Here is a 19443-nt window from a genome sequence, read left to right as displayed (position 1 = left end):
CCTGCAACCCTAGCACAGCAAGGTACCAAACCACCAATAATAATTAGCAGAGCTCTCTGACGAGCTTTATCAGTCTAGCGATTGCGTGCGTAGAGGTGACATCAGCATTGATGGCTAGCGATGAAGAGCACCGATTCAGACTTCTGCTGAATAGTAATGCTCTGTGCTCCAAATGCACATTTACAGAGAAACATTGCTAGAGGTCTAACACAGGGGGAAAAAAAAAAGCAAATGAATACCAACACTGCAGTCCATAAGAACATCACCGATTTCCATGCCAGAGAAAGCTATTAAAAATGTGATACCGCATTCCAAAATCTTGCATGACAGTCAGCTCTTTTGCAGTGTGCAATTCTATATTTAGACAGAGCTTTACCAGTTATGTGACTGTAAGTGGCACTTGATCCACCTTTAACTATAATGAAAAAAAAAAAAAAAATTGGAACTGCGATGGCATACAGCCTGAAAATCAAATCTCTCACCCGCCAGATGGCTCAGTGAATCAGGCAACGCATTGTTTAACCAGACTTGGTTTTTGGAGCAGTTCAAGATTTGCTGTCTCTTGTCAGACTGGCGGTTGACATTTGCTGCTCACATGTGCTAGTTCAGCCATTTTTTGTCCTGTGTGCAAATATTCCATGGTGCCTGCTGCGCTCCAGCATGTGCAGCGCCAGCCTCCAGAATGTGCCATCTGAAGTAAAATCAGAAGATCTACAACAAAGTCCAGAGCGGCTCCGAAAGCCCTCGGATAGCGTGATACGTGCAGAACGGAGGTTGAGGGGAAGCAGTGGCCGTGATTTGCCCAACTTCCACCACAATGATTACCAAAGCAGTGGAAATAGGTCTCAGAACCTTCTGCAAAATTCTTCTCTGGTTCACTGAAGTGAAATTCTTTGACCAGTGGGCTACTGTTGTCTCTTGAGCCATGAGTGATATCTAGGCCAGTGGAGGGCTAAGTCTAAACATGGGTAAAAGGAGTGGACAAATATTTCAGCTTACTGATTATTGCATATTGTACCCTCAACTATTAAGAGGACCTCTCTGGTGAGAAAATGGACAGATGGGCATTTCTGAAGCAAAACATAAAAATCAAATAAAAAAAAAATCAAATGCACAATGTGATTAAAGTATTGTAGCAGCTTATTTGAATTTCTCAGTGCCATTTTTTTTCTTTGACTCCTCAGTTTTCTTTTGCTCCTATGAGCCTTCTGGCTCAAATGGAAACAGAGCCGTGACTGGGCACCATTAGCCTTCATTTGCAACTAGCTGGGAATAATTCCCCTATTTTATATCTCCTCCCAGCTTACTTTAGTTCAGTCATTGCAGTGGCAGCCCTCGGCTGGGAGCCACGAACCCTGCAACGTGCCTTCAATCTGGCCATTAGGTGTCGCTATTGCACACTGGCTGTGGATTTCCTTCCCCTCCAGGGCTGTGAATGCTGCTTCTGCGGCATCGTTGGTGCCACCTGACGAGTTGGGGAGGAGCATAAGACTTCAGCCGGGAATTAAACCTGCTCCCTGTGCACTGCTTTTGGGCCACTGGGCTGGCCCCTTTCCGGTGACAATTTTCTTCTGAACCATCAATGGAGAGGATGCTAGGGTGATGATGCTGGAACCCATGACTCGTTAACAGTAACGAATAGCTAGAACCATCAGCATGCCCTGGACAGGAGCCCCTCTGGCTTTGGTCGCTGTGGTCTGGCTCTGCTCCCACCAGACTAAGGTCACAGCGTCTCCCCAGTCACTGCACTCTCTTACTCCTCCAACCAGAAAGCCCCTGGCAAGACGCGAGAGGATGAGCAACGACGCAGGAGCAGCTCTGCTCTTTACCTCCCCCAATAAATATTCATCTTATTATTATATAAATATTATATAGAAAAGCTCAAAAATAAATAATAATAAATAATCTTTTTATTTTTTACCATAGGAACCGCAACTGCGAGGGCTTGCGACTCATGGGCGAGCTGTGATGTTTTATTCTTTAATAAGTTAATAATGTAAAAAAAAAAAAAAAAAAAAAAAAAATTCAGTCAGTAGGAAAAAAAAAAACCGTACACTTTTAAATTCCTTCCTGTTTTTTGTTTCAGAGCCATATGGCATCTCATGCACTCTGGCTGTGCCATTAGAGGAACTCTTTACTGTTTTTTGCCCTTTTTTTCCTGATCCTCTTTTTCATGTTGCTGGGGCCATCGTGCGTGGCACCCGCTTGCTCCGGGCGCAGCTGAGGTTATATTCTTTATGGAAGAACTGAAGCAAACCAAAGCCAAGCCTGGAGTGACGTAGTGCCAGAGAGAAATGTCCTGCAGTATGGTGGTGACGGCGTTACTGACGTAGGCAATCCATGCCCTCCCCCCCCCCCCCCGATGACATTATAGGTTCTTAGCGGTGGTTTATCACCGACCCTGCTTGGCTTCCAGGATCCGATAAACGCAGGGCTCTCCCAGGGCAGTGCCGGCGAAGCTTGCAACGTCAGCAGGGTAAAAAGCTGGCATAATACACCCGAAAAACTGATTCTGCAGAAAACCCGCGCTAAATGCAAGAATATATTTCTTGCCGTCTGCCCAAGATGCAGTTTTGTGCATTATAGAAGGGAATGCAATCAATAACAGAAATATGCTCCAGTTTCCAAGATTCAGGCTTTAATATAAACTCGGCTGACAGGGGAGTTGTCATTTTGTTGACAAGTGGTGGCATACGCGGTCCCAATTAACTATAAGCCCACTGAGCTAAGAGCAGGTTTTTGTTTTTATCGCTTTGCATGTCTGAGTTACATCTCAAAAGAAATATCAAGAGGAAGAAGGCATTTAAGCCGCTCATTGTTTCCCTGGCTTTCTGCTGATGCATGGCTGGAAGTCAGTACTTGGGTTTTTTTTTGTTTTAAATCGATGACAAAGAGCTCGTCTGGTCAGACAGCATGGCTAGTAAAACGTAATCTAAAATTTTGGGGGGAAAATGAAAATAAAATCTATTCTGTTATTGCCAGAAAGGGGACTGGATGACTCAAGAGAACTGGCACAGACAGGGCTGGAAAAAAAAAGCCAGGCCTAGGTCATCCAAGTTCCTAAAATTTGGTGCCTGGCATGGAGCAGAGGAGGCTGCAGAAAAAGTGAGAAGAGAAATTGGGGAAGAAAGATTGGGGGGGGGGGGGGGCAAGAGAAAAGGTCAAAGAAAAATAAACCAAAAAAAAAATTAGGTTGGAAAAAAAAAAAAGACGTAAAATAAATAAATAAAGCTGTAACAAATTTTTCCTCGTGGCACCTAAGAATTTTGTTCTGATGCAGAACTTTTATAAAACTCTGCCGCTCCTAAGCACGGAGCTACAAAATGTTTTGTTTCTAGGGCATTGGTTCAAATGGGAATTCTGTCAGCAAGGACGGAGGGTCCCACTATTTGGGTGAGTGGATAGTCTTGATATCAAGGCATTGAAGACAGGAATAACTGGCATCCTTGCTGGTAGGCTTGACAGAGGCCAAAAAACTGCAGAGACATGGAGATGATTCGCCCTCTCACGTTTAAGCGGTCGTTCCACAGCAGGACTGAAGCACACACTGGCGAGACAGCGGAGGGCAGCTTGCCTTTCTGGTGCTTGTATCTGTTCCATGATTTTTACTATGTTTTTCTGGCAACTTTTCACAAGTACTTAATTTACTTTACAAAATTTTCTGAACAACAAATCTACTCACCACACCAGACTTAAAATTTCGGCGGCCCTCATGCACTAGGCGTTTGAGTGTGTGTGTATGTGGGGGGGGGGGGGGGGGTGTCCCCATAGGAGATTCGATAGTGCAGGGAGAGGGGATCCCCCTGGGGTGCCCCTGCCCGGATCCTCCCCTCTCTCATGCTCCATTTGGGACCTCTCCATGGCCTTTTTTTTTTTTTGCATCTCCTCTCACCTCAAGGAGTATTTCAGCCAGCGCCTGCAGCTGCAACAGAAAGAAAATGTCCACGGCGGCGTCTGTGAGCTGGCGTGCGTCCACGGGCCCTGAGACAGCTCCCCCAGACTTCCTGTTACCAAGGAAACACAAGCTGGGGTGCAGCTGGGTCATGCCCGTAAGCACCTGCTGGCTCATAGGCGCCACAAGGAGGTTTTTTTTTTTTCTTTCTGTTGTCGCTATTGCTGGCCGGCTGCAAGACCGGATTGTAGAGAGGCACCTTCAAAATTTAGTACCATAGGCAACTGCCAAAATCCAGGCCGTTCATGAATATAGTCTAAGCGTAAGACAAAATCCTTTTTTTGTAAAGAAAGAAGAATGTAACTTTGAATTGCGTGGTACTGGTATTTATGTGGTACCCTAAGCCAGCACACCATATAGAAAATTACATACGAGTACAGTAAATGCTCTTCTCCGAAAGAGCCTACAATCCAAACGGGCTCTTGGGGGCAACAGAAAATGAGGAGAAATCACGTGGGAAAACTCACCGTCTGATTCAGATGGTGCTCTGAAGATTAAATAGCTGCTGGGAAGAGGCTGAGTGATTGAGCCCACATTCTCACCCTTCGGACCCTGCAATTTCAGCACAAGCAATTGTTATAAGCCACAATAAAAGCAGAATTAAAGCATAAATCCTACTACTGCAGCTAGACAAGGAGATGATGCGGGGAGCAGGCATGCCCTTGAAAGAAACTATCTCCTTGCTATTTTTTTTTTTTTTCCCCTGGAGCCACTTCAATGACCTGCCGTACCTGCTTCAGTTTATAATGATATATCCATAGACACATAATGCACCACAACAGAAGAACTGGGCCTCACTCCTGGAAGGGGAATATTTTTCTAGGCTGGATGATTCTATCAATGACCAGGATACTGAAAGGGAACTTCAGAATGAGCTGGGAACGCACGACATTTGAAATTCAAACGATGAAAACGCTTGGAAACAAACACGAAAAGGGGTGAAGCCGAGACACTGGTTTCCCCTCATCCATCATCAGGCATAGCCTCCCCCTAGCTACAAACGCTGCTGTTTGTTTGCTTGTCATCCTCATCTTTCGTACCCTTCCTGTCAATTCGTTACTTATGTAAACCAACAGGTTTTAACACGTGTGCAACTAGCCAGCACGTCGGTCACACAAAAAAAAGAATTTGCAATGCTGGAGGTCTTGGAATAGAGGGAGAAAGTTCTCCAGGGCCCTCTGGTGAAATACAGGACTCTACACAGTCAGTGACATCTCTAGTCAAGCTAAGTCTGAAAGGAGGCGAGCCAAAGTGTCATTTCCACATATCATGTCCACCCCCACAGCACGGACCCCTGCCTTCAAATGGGCTATAAAAGACTCAATAAGAAACGGTCCCCTAGGGCTTTCGTTGCAATAAAAATCTTAGCCAGCTTCAACCACTCAGTAAAACTGCAATTAAAATTATTTGACAGCATCATGCAACAAATTCTTTTATATGGATATAGGAGTAAAACTGAAGTAGACAGAAGAAGAGATCAGCGAGAGATCCAGAGGAGAAAGCGAGTCTCATCGTGATTGCTCAGCAGGTTAGAGGAGACTCTGAACTTTAACTAAAGGAGCAGGAGCTTATCTTGGCCCCAAAAAAACTTCGCCCTTCCCAGGTCTTAAGAAAAGAGAAAACAATTTCTTGTTTTCTAAAGCAGTTTTTCCTACATGTTAAACTCTGGCCTGTATGCTCAAGAAACTGCAGTAGTGTAACAACTGTTTTCTTTTGTAAATATTTTCTCTTGCAGTGTTTCCTCAAGTAATGATACTTTGACCTGAGAACCACATACACTACGTCCACTGCTTTCACAGGAGGAGGCCTATTAGGAGACTCCCTCTGCGACTTTAGGACTCATGCTCCAGGATCTTTACTTAAATCTCCACCCTCTTCCACCCCCTGTGCACATCTTTATTTCATTTATTTAAAATGATTTAGTACCCACGCCCTTCCTGGGGAACAAAAGAGCATGCATAATAAATACAACTCATTCAAACAAACATAAAAAGCAAAGATATTGGAGCAACTAGCAAGTAGATGATCTGCAATTTAGGTGCCTCTTCTGGTACGTCGTACGCGGCTTCTAAACAATACTGTTTTTAAGGTCTTTATAACTTGCGCATCAGAAGTTGTTCTAATCAATGCTGGAAGGGCATTCCACCTATCGGTGTGGCCACAGAGAAAGGCTGTCTCTTCCTGTCTCTTCTGGCTTCTGAAGAGTCCCCTACTCTTCAGGAAAAAAGCAGGAGCTAAGCCTCGGTAGCGCCTTTCTCTAGGGCCCGTGCAAGGGTATCAGGCGTCCTAGCCGAACCTTTCAACCTTGCACATGTTCCCCAACCCCCAGTTATGCTTTTCTCACACACAATAAAAAAGTTATTCATCTCTAATAGATTTTACATGAAAAAGGAGTTAAACGTATCACTTACAACATGTATATTATATTTATGTGTACTGCTGTTATGCCAACATTTGGAACTCATACGGCATTAGCCCTATTGTAACGTGTGTTGGGTGTGGTCGTGGCTCTCAGAAAGCCAGGAGTAAATGGAATTACAATTGCAATATAGTAAACCTCCCACACAAAAACAGCACCAACTGCCAGCACTCAAACAGCAACCGCCTGTCCTACAAAAATGCAACACTGCAAATATTACAATCGGGCCCTATAACACCAATATACTAGCTATTAGGAAAACTGAACAAGCCAAGCTGCTGTAGATCCCTACACAGAAACTATATGCTAGTAGAATACTTCAGTTTGTTCACACATGTAGAAAACCGACAGACCCTCACCAAACACAGAATAGAGAGACCATAAAGTATAAACAGAAATGTGAAGACAAACACTGAATTGGAAACAAGCCAGACTCTGTATTCAGTGTATCAATAGAAAACCAAACATTTTCATTCTTCATAAAACATCAAACAATAAAATCAAGAAATATTAATCAATAGTAAAACTATACTAATAAAAACAATATTTCAAAACAGCTGAACAGAATAAAAGCCCAAAATTAAAAACTCATAATTTTCCAAACACCAATAAAATATTTAAAATAACATCCACTAATTAAAACTAATAAAGATTTTAAGTTTGATCCAAGATGGCCGCTTGAAGTGAGGTCGGGTTGGAAGTCGCTCTTCACACGCCTGAATTTTTTCTTGTCGCACAATGCCTCATACAAAAAGAAAGGGGAAAATTAGAGTGGAAACCTCATCCACTCCTATTGCTACCTCGTCTCAGGCAAAAATTGAAGGCTTCTCCCCTATCAGCACACAAATTCCGGACGAGCTGTCCGTTACGGCTTCTGGCTTGGAGCAGGTTCCAGGGCCGTTGGACCTGATGGACATCATTGAGCCCTGGAGCGCCTATGACCCCTTCACCCCCGCGCTATGAGCTACACCAGGAAACGGGGCAGGTCTCTACTCACTGAGGTGGAACCTGAAAGTAAGGCCGTGAGCATTCAGGAAATTGGGGAAAAGGATACGATGCCTCAAACACCGCCATTGTATCGGCAGGGAATGCCTGAGAGAGAAAAACTGATTTCTACCCTGACTACCTTGACATCCGAAGAGAGTGGAGACCTGACTACAGCCCTGGACTCGGGACAAGAACACCGTCGGGAATGTGCACTAAGTACTCACACATTTTCTTCAAAGCTGGTCAAGCCACAAAATATTACTCTAGAGGCTGCCTGGAAGGCATTAACATCTTTAGAATCATCGATTGTGACTCTAGCGGGTATAATGACTGAAATGCAACAAAGTATCAAACAAATGGAACCCTTAATATCATCTCATACTGAAAAAATATGTAACTTAGAATCTCAAGTAGTTCAACTACAGAAAACACTATCTGGACTGATTCAAGAAGAACAAGTTACTCTTAGAAAATTAGAAAATATTGAAAATGAGATGAAATATAAAAATTTGAGCGTTCTAAACTTTCCCCATATAAAATTAATATCACCATGTGAACAATTCAAAAAATACATGATAGAAATATTATCTATTCCCCAAGAGGCTATTCCACCTATAGCAAAATTATATTTTTTGAACATTAAAAAGAAAGAAGGGGAAGTTCAACAAGATATAGCAGTAATGCCGCTAACTGAATCTCTTAATCTAATGAATTTAATAGAGCAATCTACGGAAGAGCAAGCTTGTTGGTAATGTTTGGTTTTCCTTCTGACACAGACACTGTGTTGAGACTTTTTCTTAGAAACAGAGAAGTTATTTTTTGCGCAAAAAATCTGGATATATCCAGACATTACTAAAAACCACCCAATTGCGTAGAAAAAAATTTCTAGCTATGTGCCAAGAAACGAGAAATCTTGGCGCTACGATTATGATTCGATATCCTAGTAAATGTGTGGTTAAGTTTAACAATAATAGATATGTGTTCTTTGACCCAGTGCAACTACGCTCCTTTCTTAATTCTCATTCCTGAAAAATAATTGTCAGTGCTAACCGCCGAGTGTGTATTAGAGCTGATACTCACTCACTGTTATAAGTGAAAATTTTTTTTCCTAGATTTGCTCCAATTGTAATCTTGGCTCACCTGTAATTCCTTTAAGGGATCTTTATATTTGATTGAAATTTTTGCTTGAAAATGTGATAGTATTGTAGACTGATATGGATATGGATGATATCGATGAATAATGCATGGATATATACAATATAAATTTTGATTTGCTTCGTTTGACCCATCACAGATAAGCTATTGCTATCTAGTATTGTAAAAATTGCATTAAAAAAAAAAAAAAGATTTAAAAAAATTCCCCTTCTCTCCTTATTTGGGAACTTTTAATTTCCAGGTGCCCTGAGATTCTCGCGGGTTAGCAGGGATGATTGTTGTGCACAAGCTTTCTCTTCTGTCACACACACTCGCTCTTACTTTCCCTGACTTTTCCCCCCCTCTGGAATCACAAAAGCAGCAGGAGCAGCCTCGGTTAAAGAACTCCTCTTCTCTCTTCTGGCCGCCAGTGCACGCGCTGCTCTAGCTCCTACTCATGAGGGCCTCGTTAGGTCAGGCTGCTCCGTCTTGCTCCCGGGGGCCCTCGAGCTTTTCCTTTTGTTCCCGGGGGGACCGCAGAGGCCTGGATTCTCCACTTGCTCCCAAGGGTCACGCAGGCTGGTTCCTGTTGCTCTGGAGGGCTGCACAGGCTGCTCCCGCTGGCTGGGCAGCTGCTCTTCCTTCTAAGTGTGTGACCTGCTACTTCTCCAATGCTGCAGCATGCTCCCACGGCTGAAGGGCGATCTCGTCTCCTCCTCCTCCTCAACCATGCAGCTCCACTTCCTCTCGAGAGCCGGGACACCCAGGCAAATTTGCCTTCAGTCCCCACTCCCCCCCCCCCCCCCCCCCCATCCTTTTTATTATAGGCAGCTTTGTAATCCAACCTCCACTTCACTTGTTTACTCAGACCTCGCCATCATCCGTGGCTCGAACTGAACTAAGCTGAGGGAGCAGAGCTCTCCAAAGCTGCTCACAAATATATTAAAGTTAGCCCAATAAAAACATGCCTGCTTGATATTTATTTCCACGCCACGATGTTTTTCAAACCGTGAACGCTATCAGCATGCACGGTGACATTCAAAACGTAAACAATAGATTGCTTTTCTTATTGGATAATTGAACCAGAAGGAATGGTTGCTTTTAATATAACATCTGCATCAAAAATCTGCAGTATTGTGACATTAAAAGGAGAAACAGCTGGAGTCTGTGTCCAGCACGGGGCTTTCACAGACAGGATCACCTGGGACAGGTTCATCCAGTCCCTGGTTTTACCTCCACCACATGCTAAGTTCTGGTTTCGGTAAAAAGCACAACCTTAACTGCAGGCATGCACAGGGTGCAATCCGTACCGAAAACCCGAGTCGCTTGTCAAACCCTAATGGAAGGCACCGGCACCCTGCAGCTCTGTTTGATCTGCATTATCTCCTGCTGTCTCGGTTTCTGCTGCTGCTGCTGCTTACTTTAGGCAGGGGCGAGCCTGCAGGATGGAGGCAGCATACCCCTGCGGAGTTAGCTGAAAGACCCCAGAGGGCCCCGCGCTGCCCTACCACCACAAACAGAAAATTCAGCGACCTCCGGAGGGATATCAGCGAAATAATCCACAGAGGATAACGAGGCACACTTCCTCCTCTGCAGTTTGTGCAAAACAAAATAAAACCCTAAGAAAAGAAAAAAATAACAGCTCAAGTGCTTCTGAAATGACAAGTAAACTATTTGTGATAGGGGGAGGAGATTTATTTATTTTTTTTGAGTCTGATAAAATATTTTAAAGTCTGTTTGATCATTTAAACCTGCCCTACTGTGCCGTGATAATGTAAAAGGCCCTTACATACAATGCACGAGGCTAACAGGAGCAGCCACTGCCCACAAGCAATTTCATTATTCCTCCTCCTTTTTCTTCAATCAAGGGCCAGAAGAACTAAAGGTCATTTTGCATCTATGGGAAAAATGCTTAGCACATCTGGTCCTTAATGTGAAAAAGAACAGTTCTGTAACTTCTGTGAGTCTCCTGAGATTTATGTAAGTTAACAGCAGCACTAAGCAGCAGGTTTCTTGCACAGAGCACTCCACTGGGAACTATGAGGCCACTGACCTTTTAGAACCTTAGGACAGTGGTTGACCACTATACTGTCCCGTAAAAGGGAAGAATACAGATATATACAGTATTTACACTCTGACGTGGCCTGGCTAATAAGAAACGTCACTAGGGGGTCTTTGGGGAGTAATAAATGTGGTGCCGGGTTATTCCCTGGTGAGATCTCTTGAGATTTAATGAAGGAGCAGCACCATACACACAATTTAGTTTTAGGAATGTTATTTTTCCTGAAAATGTATTTTCATTTATTCTTTTGAAAGTAAGAGGTTTTTAGCATTAAACACAGCTCTGCAACAAGTCAGCTCTTAGATAGAGCCAGGTCCTTTCACGCATAACATAACTACTACTTAACATTTCTATAGCGCTACACGACATACGCAGCACTGAACAAACCTACAGAAAAACAGTCCCTGCTCAGCACAGCTTACAATAACACAGCCCAGTTTGCTACCTTGTCAATCAGCTTTGACATGACCTCCTCCCTCCCAAGTGAATCCATGCGGTCTTGGCCATCCTCTCGATTCAAGACGATCTACAGATCTTTCCCATAGTAATGATTCAATTTATTCCCCATCTCCAAGATCAGGCTAACTGGACTTTAGTTTCCAGGCTCCTCCTTCCCTACACGTTTGTGGCGCGACATTTTTGTTCTACAGTTCTGGAATTACTTCTGTCTCCAGTAGTCTTCTTTCTGAGCTCTCTTACAGGTCGATACAGTAAAGTGTGCTCCGTCGGAGCGCACTGTCAGCCTGCTCTGGACGCGTGTTTTCCCTTACCCCTTATTCAGTAAGGGGAGGAAAACACGCGGCCCACCCGCGGCACCTAATAGCGCCCTCAACATGCAAATGCATGTTGATGGCCCTATTAGGTATGCGCGCGGGATCCAGTAAGTAAAATGTGCAGCCAAGCCGCACATTTTACTCTAAGAAATTAGCGCCGTCCCAAAGGTCGGCGCTAATTTCTTCCGGCGCCAGGAAAGTGCACAGAAAAGCAGTAAAAACTGCTTTTCTGTGCACCCTCCGACTTAATATCATAGCGATATTAAGTCGGAGGTCCCCAAAAGTAAAAAAAAGTAAAAAAAAAAAAAATAATAAATTTGAATTCGGCCCGCGGCTGTCGGGCCGAAAACCGGACGCTCAATTTTGCCGGCGTCCGGTTTCCGAGCCCGTGGCTGTCAGCGGGCTCGAGAACCGACGCCGGCAAAATTGAGCGTCGGCTGTCAAACCCGCTGACAGCCGCCGCTCCAGGCCAAAAGGAGGCGCTAGGGACGCGCTAGTGTCCCTAGCGCCTCCTTTTCCTCGTTTGCACCGCGTCGCCTAATTTGCATACTGGATAGCTTGCACCGGCAAAGGGCCGGTGCGTGCGCCGGGAGAGCGGGCGTTCGTCCGCTCTCCCGCGGTTTTACAGTATCGGGCTGTTAATGTTGTAGGATGCATCCTATCTTGTATCCATTGACATTAATCTACTTATCACCCAGGGTTTCAAATAATTTGGATAGATTCTATAAAAAAAAAAAAAAACCCACTACGTAAAGATCTTCAAATATCAGAGAATGATATGTCTTCTATAAATGTTTTTAAATCTAAAATCTCATTGTGTGTTTATGGGCTTGGTAGGTCATCTTATCTCCTCCTTCTTCCAGATGAGTCACAGCAGTCCCAGCCACCTAGGATATGGAGAACCCAATGTGGGAACTGAACCAGCACGCATTCCCAGCCACTGGGTTGGCCCAGACTTGTTGTTTTGACTTAAAAGAAAACAAGACAATATTTTCCAAATTGGGATACATGACATTTTGTGATCTCCTAAATTTCAAATTTGCCTTCACTCTTTCTCATTATTAAAAGAAAGGCAATGGGGCCAAATAGGATAACATCTTACCATATTAAGGGGTCTCAGAGAAATGAAAGGCAGCTTCTGCTGATGGGTCTGTTCAGTCATTCTTTGGAGACAGAAGTAGTTCCAGAGTAAAATAAAAACGGGAGTAGGAAGGGTGCCAGGTAGTGGATCTCAGCGATGGATTAATTTAGTGGAGTTATTAGCAAAGGAAATAATGGAGTAACTTGAATCTAGTGGATTACAGGATCCTAGACAGCATGGTTTTACTTGAGGGGGAGATCATGTCACACAAATCTGATTGAACCAGGCACTGGATGTGTTGTACTTCAATTCAGTCAGACCTTTGGTGTTGTCCCATGCAAGAGACTCGTAATTAAGCTCAACCGCCTAGAATTGGATTCTAATGTGGTAATCTGGATTAGAAACTGTTTGAATGATAGGCAATAGAGGGTAGAGGTAAATTAAGTTTATTCCAATGAAAAGGCGTTATCAGCAGAGTGCCTCAGATCTGTTTTCGGGTCCTATATTCGATATGTTCATGAGTGATACTACAGAGGAGCTAGAAGGAAAAGTTGTTCTTTTTTGTAAATGATATTAAGATTTTCAGCAAAGTGAACACTCCTGACAAGGTAGATAAAATGAGAGGTGATCTAAGAAAGTTGAGTGGTGCCAAGATTCAATGCAAAACATGTGGAGTCATGCATTTCGTGTGCATAAACCCAATGGAGCATCAGACATGAAGTGCACTAAACAGGAGAAAAGTAGTGGGGTAGTCACATCTAATGACCTGCAGGTTGCTTAATAGTGTTCCAAGGCCATGGCCAGAGCTAGAAAAACACTAGGGTGCATAGGGAGTGACAACAGTAGTAGGAAAAAGAGGGTGATAATGCTTTGGACAAAGCATTGGAGAGACCTCATCTGGAGTATTATATCCAATTCTGGAGGCTATACCTTCAAAAGTATATTAATATAGGCAGTAACAGTTGGCCAGAGGACAACTATGAAAATGGTGCAGAACCTGACCCAGAAGTCCTATGAAATGGGACCTCAATATGTTTATCCTAGAGGAGAGGAGGAAGAGGTGGATTGAAGTATCTCAATGGCACAAGCAAGCATTTTTCAGCAAAAAGGAAATTCTAGCACAAGGGGCAGATAGAAGGATCCAAGGGGGGAAGAGCACTAGATGTCATCTACTTGGATTTCAGCAAAGCTTTTGATACGGTTCCGCACAGGAGACTGGTGAATAAAACGAGAAGCTTGGGAGTGAGTGCCGATGTGGTGACCTGGGTTGCAAATTGGTTGACGGACAGAAAACAATGTGTGATGGTAAATGGAGCCTTCTCTGAAGAGAGAGCGGTTTTAAGTGGTGTGCCGCAAGGATCGGTGTTGGGACCGGTCCTGTTCAATATCTTTGTGAGCGACATTGCAGACGGGATAGAAGGTAAGGTTTGTCTTTTTGCGGATGACACTAAGATCTGCAACAGAGTGGACACGCCGGAAGGAGTGGAGAGAATGAGACGGGATCTAAGGAAACTGGAAGAGTGGTCGAAGATATGGCAGCTGAGATTCAATGCCAAGAAGTGCAAAGTCATGCATATGGGGAGTGGAAATCCGAATGAACTGTACTCGATGGGGGGGGAAAGGCTGATGTGCACGGAGCAGGAGAGGGACCTTGGGGTGATAGTGTCTAATGATGTGAAGACAGCGAAACAATGCGACAAGGCGATAGCAAAAGCCAGAAGAATGCTGGGCTGCATAGAGAGAGGAATATCGAGTAAGAAAAGGGAAGTGATTATTCCCTTGTACAGGTCCTTGGTGAGGCCTCACCTGGAGTACTGTGTTCAGTTCTGGAGACCGTATCTACAAAAAGACAAAGACAAGATGGAAGCGGTACAGAGAAGGGCGACCAGGAAGGTGGAGGATCTTCATAGGATGACGTACGAGGAGAGATTGAAGAATCTAAATATGTACACCCTGGAGGAGAGGAGGAGCAGAGGTGATATGATACAGACTTTCAGATACTTGAAAGGTTTTAATGATCCAAAAACAACGACAAACCTCTTCCGTAGGAAAATAATCAGCAGAACCAGGGGTCACGATTTGAGGCTCCAGGGAGGAAGATTCAGAACCAATGTCAGGAAGTATTTCTTCACGGAGAGGGTGGTGGATGCCTGGAATGCCCTTCCGGAGGAAGTGGTGAAGACCAGAACTGTGAAAGACTTCAAAGGGGCGTGGGATAAACACTGCGGATCCATAAAGTCAAGAGGCCGCCAATGAAGAGTGGGTGACTCGCCAGAATGATGGCTATTGACACAATACCCTTATTAAATAAACATACACATGCTTACTGTGACTCCTACATCGCTCTAAGCTTCAACAGCAAGAGGTAATGGAAAAAAGGATTTGCACTCACAAAGAGGGGAGTAGCTGGCTTGTTACGGCAGTTACTACCCCAAACCAAATATGCCTGATACTTCACTTTCAATGCATATACAGCATAGCTCTCTGCTTCAATGACAGGGGAGAAGAATAACTGATACTTCACACATCCAGCAGAGCTCTCTGCTACAACGGCAAAGGAGAAGAAAAAGGGTTCGCACTCAAAACGCGGGGAGTAGCTGGCTTGTTACGGCGGTTACTACCCCAAACCAAATGTGCCTGATACTTCACTTTCCATGCATATCCAGCATGGTTCTCTGCTGCATCGGCATGGGAGAAAGACTGATACATCACGCATTTCCAGCATAGCTCTCTGCTTCAACTGCAGGGGGAAAAAAAACAAAAAAACAAAAACAAAAACAAAAAACTGATGCTTCACGCATATCCTGCATAGCTTCAACGACAGGGGTGAAGAAAAAAAAAGGATTCGCAATCACAAAGCGAGGAGTAGCTGGCTTGTTACGGCGGTTACTACCCCAACCAAATGTGCCTGATACTTCACTTTCAATGCATATCCAGCATGGCTCTCTGCTTCTACAGCAGGGGAGAAGAAAAAAAAAAACCAACAAGAGCTGTACAACATAGTCTAGGTAAAACAAATAAGCATGGGTGTAGCTTGCTTATCGCGGCGGTTACTGCCCCTACTACCCCTAACTAATCAAGCTAGATATTTCACTTGCATGCAGCTCCATCACTGCTCTCTACATTAATGGTGGGGGTGGAAGGGGAATAGAACAAGGAGCTAAGAGTAACAGATAAGAATGAGAGAAAAAATGTGTGAGGCTTGCTGGGCAGACTGGATGGGCCATTCGGTCTTCTTCTGCCGTCATTTCTATGTTTCTATGTTTCTATAATTGGAAGAGGAACTTGAGGAAATAGGTGGAACACCATCCAAGCGGAGGTGACGGAAGTGAACACAGAATCAAAATTCAAGAAGACCCGGAATAAACATGAAGGATCCTTAAGTCATGAAGAAGTAAAAGTCAAGCAGGAGCTCCGGTGGGCTCTGAAATACTGCAATCTATTTATTTATTTATTTAAATAATTTATATACCGGAGGTTCCTGTATAATATACATATCACCCCGGTTTACATAGAACAGTAACAATCGCTACATTTTGCGGTTTACATAGAACAGGATTAAACAACGAAGTTTTACATTGAGCAAAAAGAAGTAAACAAGTTTTAACATTGAAACAAACGAAGTAAACAAGTTTTTACTTTGAAACAAATTAATAGAAGTAGGCAAATAGTAAATACTATTAAACCATTAATAGACATGCGGTTAATAAATCAAAAAATAACATGGAGATATGTAAGTCCACATGAATATATGTATGTAGACTGTATGTAGACAGCATGAATATGTGAATCTCTAATTGAATAATGAAGAATAAAAAAGATCTGAAAAATATCATTGTGGGAGTGAAAAGACTTATTTCCTGTTCTTGGTTCTAGGGGAAGGCTAGTTTGAATAACCAAGTCTTAAGTTTCTTTTTAAATGTAGTGTGGCATGGTTCCAGACGCAGGTCTGGAGGGAGCGAGTTCCAAAGTGAAGGGCCCGCTGTCGACAGTGCACGTTTCCTTAGAGCGGATTTCGCCGGTTGTGTGATTAGTCTGTTCTGATAAGCGCTTCTGGTAGGTTTTACGGATGTGTGTAGTTGAATTTGAAATGTTAAGTTGAGAGGCGCGATGTTGTATAAGGCCTTATGTATCATCGCTAGAGACTTGAATTGGATCCTGTATTTAATTGGAAGCCAGTGGAGGTAGTGGAGGATTGGGGTGATATGATCTCTTTTCTTGGCATTTGAGAGAATTCTTGCTGAGGCGTTCAGGACCATCTGAAGTGGTTTGGTGGTGCATGCTGGTAGGCCTAGGAGGAGAGAGTTACAGTAGTCTAATTTTGGGAGTATGATGGCTTGTAAAACCATGCGGAAGTCCCTATATAGGAGGAGTGGTTTAAGTTTCTTTAATGTTTGAAGTTTAAAGAAACATTCTTTTGTTGTGTTGTTGACAAATTTGTTGAGATTGAGTCTGCTGTCTATGATGACTCCCAGGTCTTTAACTTGTTGCGTGATGAAGTGCCCGGTGGTATCCGGATGTTGATTAGTGTTAGAATGTGAAGGGGGGGTATAGTTTTCCGGTGCTATAATGAGGATTTCGGTTTTGTTTTTGTTTAGGACCAAGTTGAGGCTGGTGAGTAGATTGTTGATAGCAGACAGACATTTATTCCAGTATGATATGGCTTTGGGTAGGGAGTCTTCTATAGGGATGAGGATTTGAATATCATCCGCGTATAGGTAATGTCTTAGCTTAAGGTTAGTGAGTAGTTGACATAGCGGGAGCAGATAAATATTGAAAAGAGTCGGAGAGAGGGATGATCCTTGCGGTACCCCCCTCTTGGATTCGATGGTGTGGGACTCTTTGTTATTTATCTTGACCTTGTATGATCTGTTCTCCAAAAACGATTTGAACCAGTTAAAAGCTGCTCCTGAAATGCTGATGTCTATTAATCGTTGCAGGAGGTACGTGTGGTTTACGGTATCAAACGCTGATGAGAGATCCAGGAGAGCGAGGAGGCAAGGTTGGCCCTTTTCAAGGTTGAAGATGATAGTGTCTGATAAAGATGTTAGTAACGATTCGGTATTCATAGTCTTACGAAAGCTAAATTGGTTTGAGGTGAGGATATTATTTTCGTCAAGAAATTCTGTAAGTTGTTTGTTGACAACTTTCTCCATAACTTTGGCTATCATAGGGAGGTTTGCTATGGGTCTGAAGTTAGCTGGGTCTGATGTAGGTAAGTTGGGTTTTTTGAGGAGCGGTTTGAGCATGGCTAACTTGAGTTGGTTCGGGACATGTCCTTGGGTGAGAGAGAAGTTAATGATGTCTGCTAAAGGTTTGGCTATAGTGTTTGTGATCAGACTCAGTTTGTTGGATGGAATATGGTCTGATGGATGGGAGGATGGTTTTATTTTCTTGAGAATATTCTCTATTTCTAATGTGGAAGTGGGCTCAAAAGTGTTGAGAACTATTGGTGAGGTGTTAGGTTGTTGTACGGTTGGGTGCGATGGTTGTTGTTCTGTTGAGAGTGTTGGTTGAGAGTGTTTCTAGGTACAGAAACTGGGCAGAACAACGAGGCCTTGACGTCTTTATCTGCTGCCACGTTCTATGCAACTCTCCAAGCAGCCTCTGGGTTTTATAGTTTCTTTCCACATTTTCCAGCATAACTATTCCCTCTGAGCAATTCCAAAATTATAAGCGAGATGCAGATGACTCACTAGCTTTAGGATGAGAAATGAAAAACATCTGTATTGGAGTTTGCTTGAAATGCCTCTGGTCAGTGATCTGCAGCATTAAGAGTGTAGGAGGCTGGCCTTGATGTTCATGTCGCCAAGCATTCATGCCTTTTGGCATTTTGCTCCCCAGCTGGGAAAGGATAGATACTAATAACAACACAAAGTTTTGATCTGCAAAATACAGCTTTCAGCTTTCAAGGTCTCTGAATGCCTGTCTTGGGCTGAATATACAGACAGTCTTAGAAGAACGAGAGGCATTTTCAAGGGTCCTTATCTCCCTGGAAGAGAATCTGACATTACCACATTGTTAAAATGCAATATTTCCAGGTCCACTATCTCCAGGCTACTGAAGTTATTTTCCCTAGACATAAAATGAGATAAAATCCTTGCTGTCTAGGCCCCTCTGGATTAATATTCAATAACTGAACATAAGTACATATCACAAAACTACAACCATGCACATCTGGGCAGTGAAATTCTGTAAGGATGTTGTGAACAGTTCTTATGGAATCTACAAAATTATTTTACAATTTTTAACTAGATGTTTTATGATCATTATGGCAATTAATTTCCAAAATAATGGCATTATATCTTAGGAAAAACAAAAAAAATCTGGCTACAATAGAAACCACCATCCCAAAAGAATATAATATATTACAAAAGACAAGAGGTAAGTTTATTAATATAAACTGTGATTAATATTACTAAAGTGTTTTCTCTGAAATATATATTAAATGTTTTGATATGTAATATTAAATCGCAGTTTACATTAATAGATTATACCCCTTGTCTTGTAATATATTATATTTTAGGAAGAACATAAAGGAACTGTACAGAATATGAATGAAAATTGTGCTTATTATTTAAACAGGTTTGTTCCTTATGGAAAGGAATGAAGTAAACACGAGACTAGAGGCCACCGAGAGATGCCTTGGTTTTTATTTTGTGCAGAGCTTATTAATACCTTATTCAACCCTCAAACCACTCCAGATACTGCAGAACTCAGCTGCCAGAGTCCTAATAGGAACAAAAAGAAATGAACACATAACGCCCATATTGACATCACTTCATTGGCTCCCAATTAAAGCATGTATTGCATACAAATCAATGACCATCATTCACAAAATTCTAAACAAGGATCATCAAGGTCTAAATACCTTAAACATAATCCCCCAGAATCCTCCAAGAAACCTATGCTCTAACAACTCAGGATACTTAAACATCCCCCCCATCAGAGATGCACATCTGGCAACAACAAGAGAGAGCGCCTTTTCCGTTGCCTCCCCTAAACTTTGGAACTCCCTACCTAAAGATCTGAGAA

General features: G+C 43.0%; 1 protein-coding gene across 4 annotated transcripts in view; it reads right to left on the bottom strand.

Annotated features, from left to right (window-relative positions):
- OSBPL5 (oxysterol binding protein like 5) overlaps nucleotides 1-19443 on the bottom strand; it is a 203714-nt gene that overhangs the window by 42028 nt on the left and 142243 nt on the right. For all 4 annotated transcript variants that reach the window (XM_029582113.1, XM_029582114.1, XM_029582115.1 and 1 more), the window contains one exon: nucleotides 4420-4504. In XM_029582113.1, the coding sequence (XP_029437973.1) occupies nucleotides 4420-4504 (85 nt within the window). The remainder of the gene's footprint in view (nucleotides 1-4419; nucleotides 4505-19443) is intronic.

The sequence above is a fragment of the Rhinatrema bivittatum genome, chromosome 17 (assembly GCF_901001135.1).
Source record: "Rhinatrema bivittatum chromosome 17, aRhiBiv1.1, whole genome shotgun sequence".
Lineage (NCBI taxonomy): Eukaryota > Metazoa > Chordata > Amphibia > Gymnophiona > Rhinatrematidae > Rhinatrema > Rhinatrema bivittatum.
The sequence above is the reverse complement of the archived record's forward strand: the minus strand, read 5'-3'. Positions and strand labels throughout refer to the sequence as shown.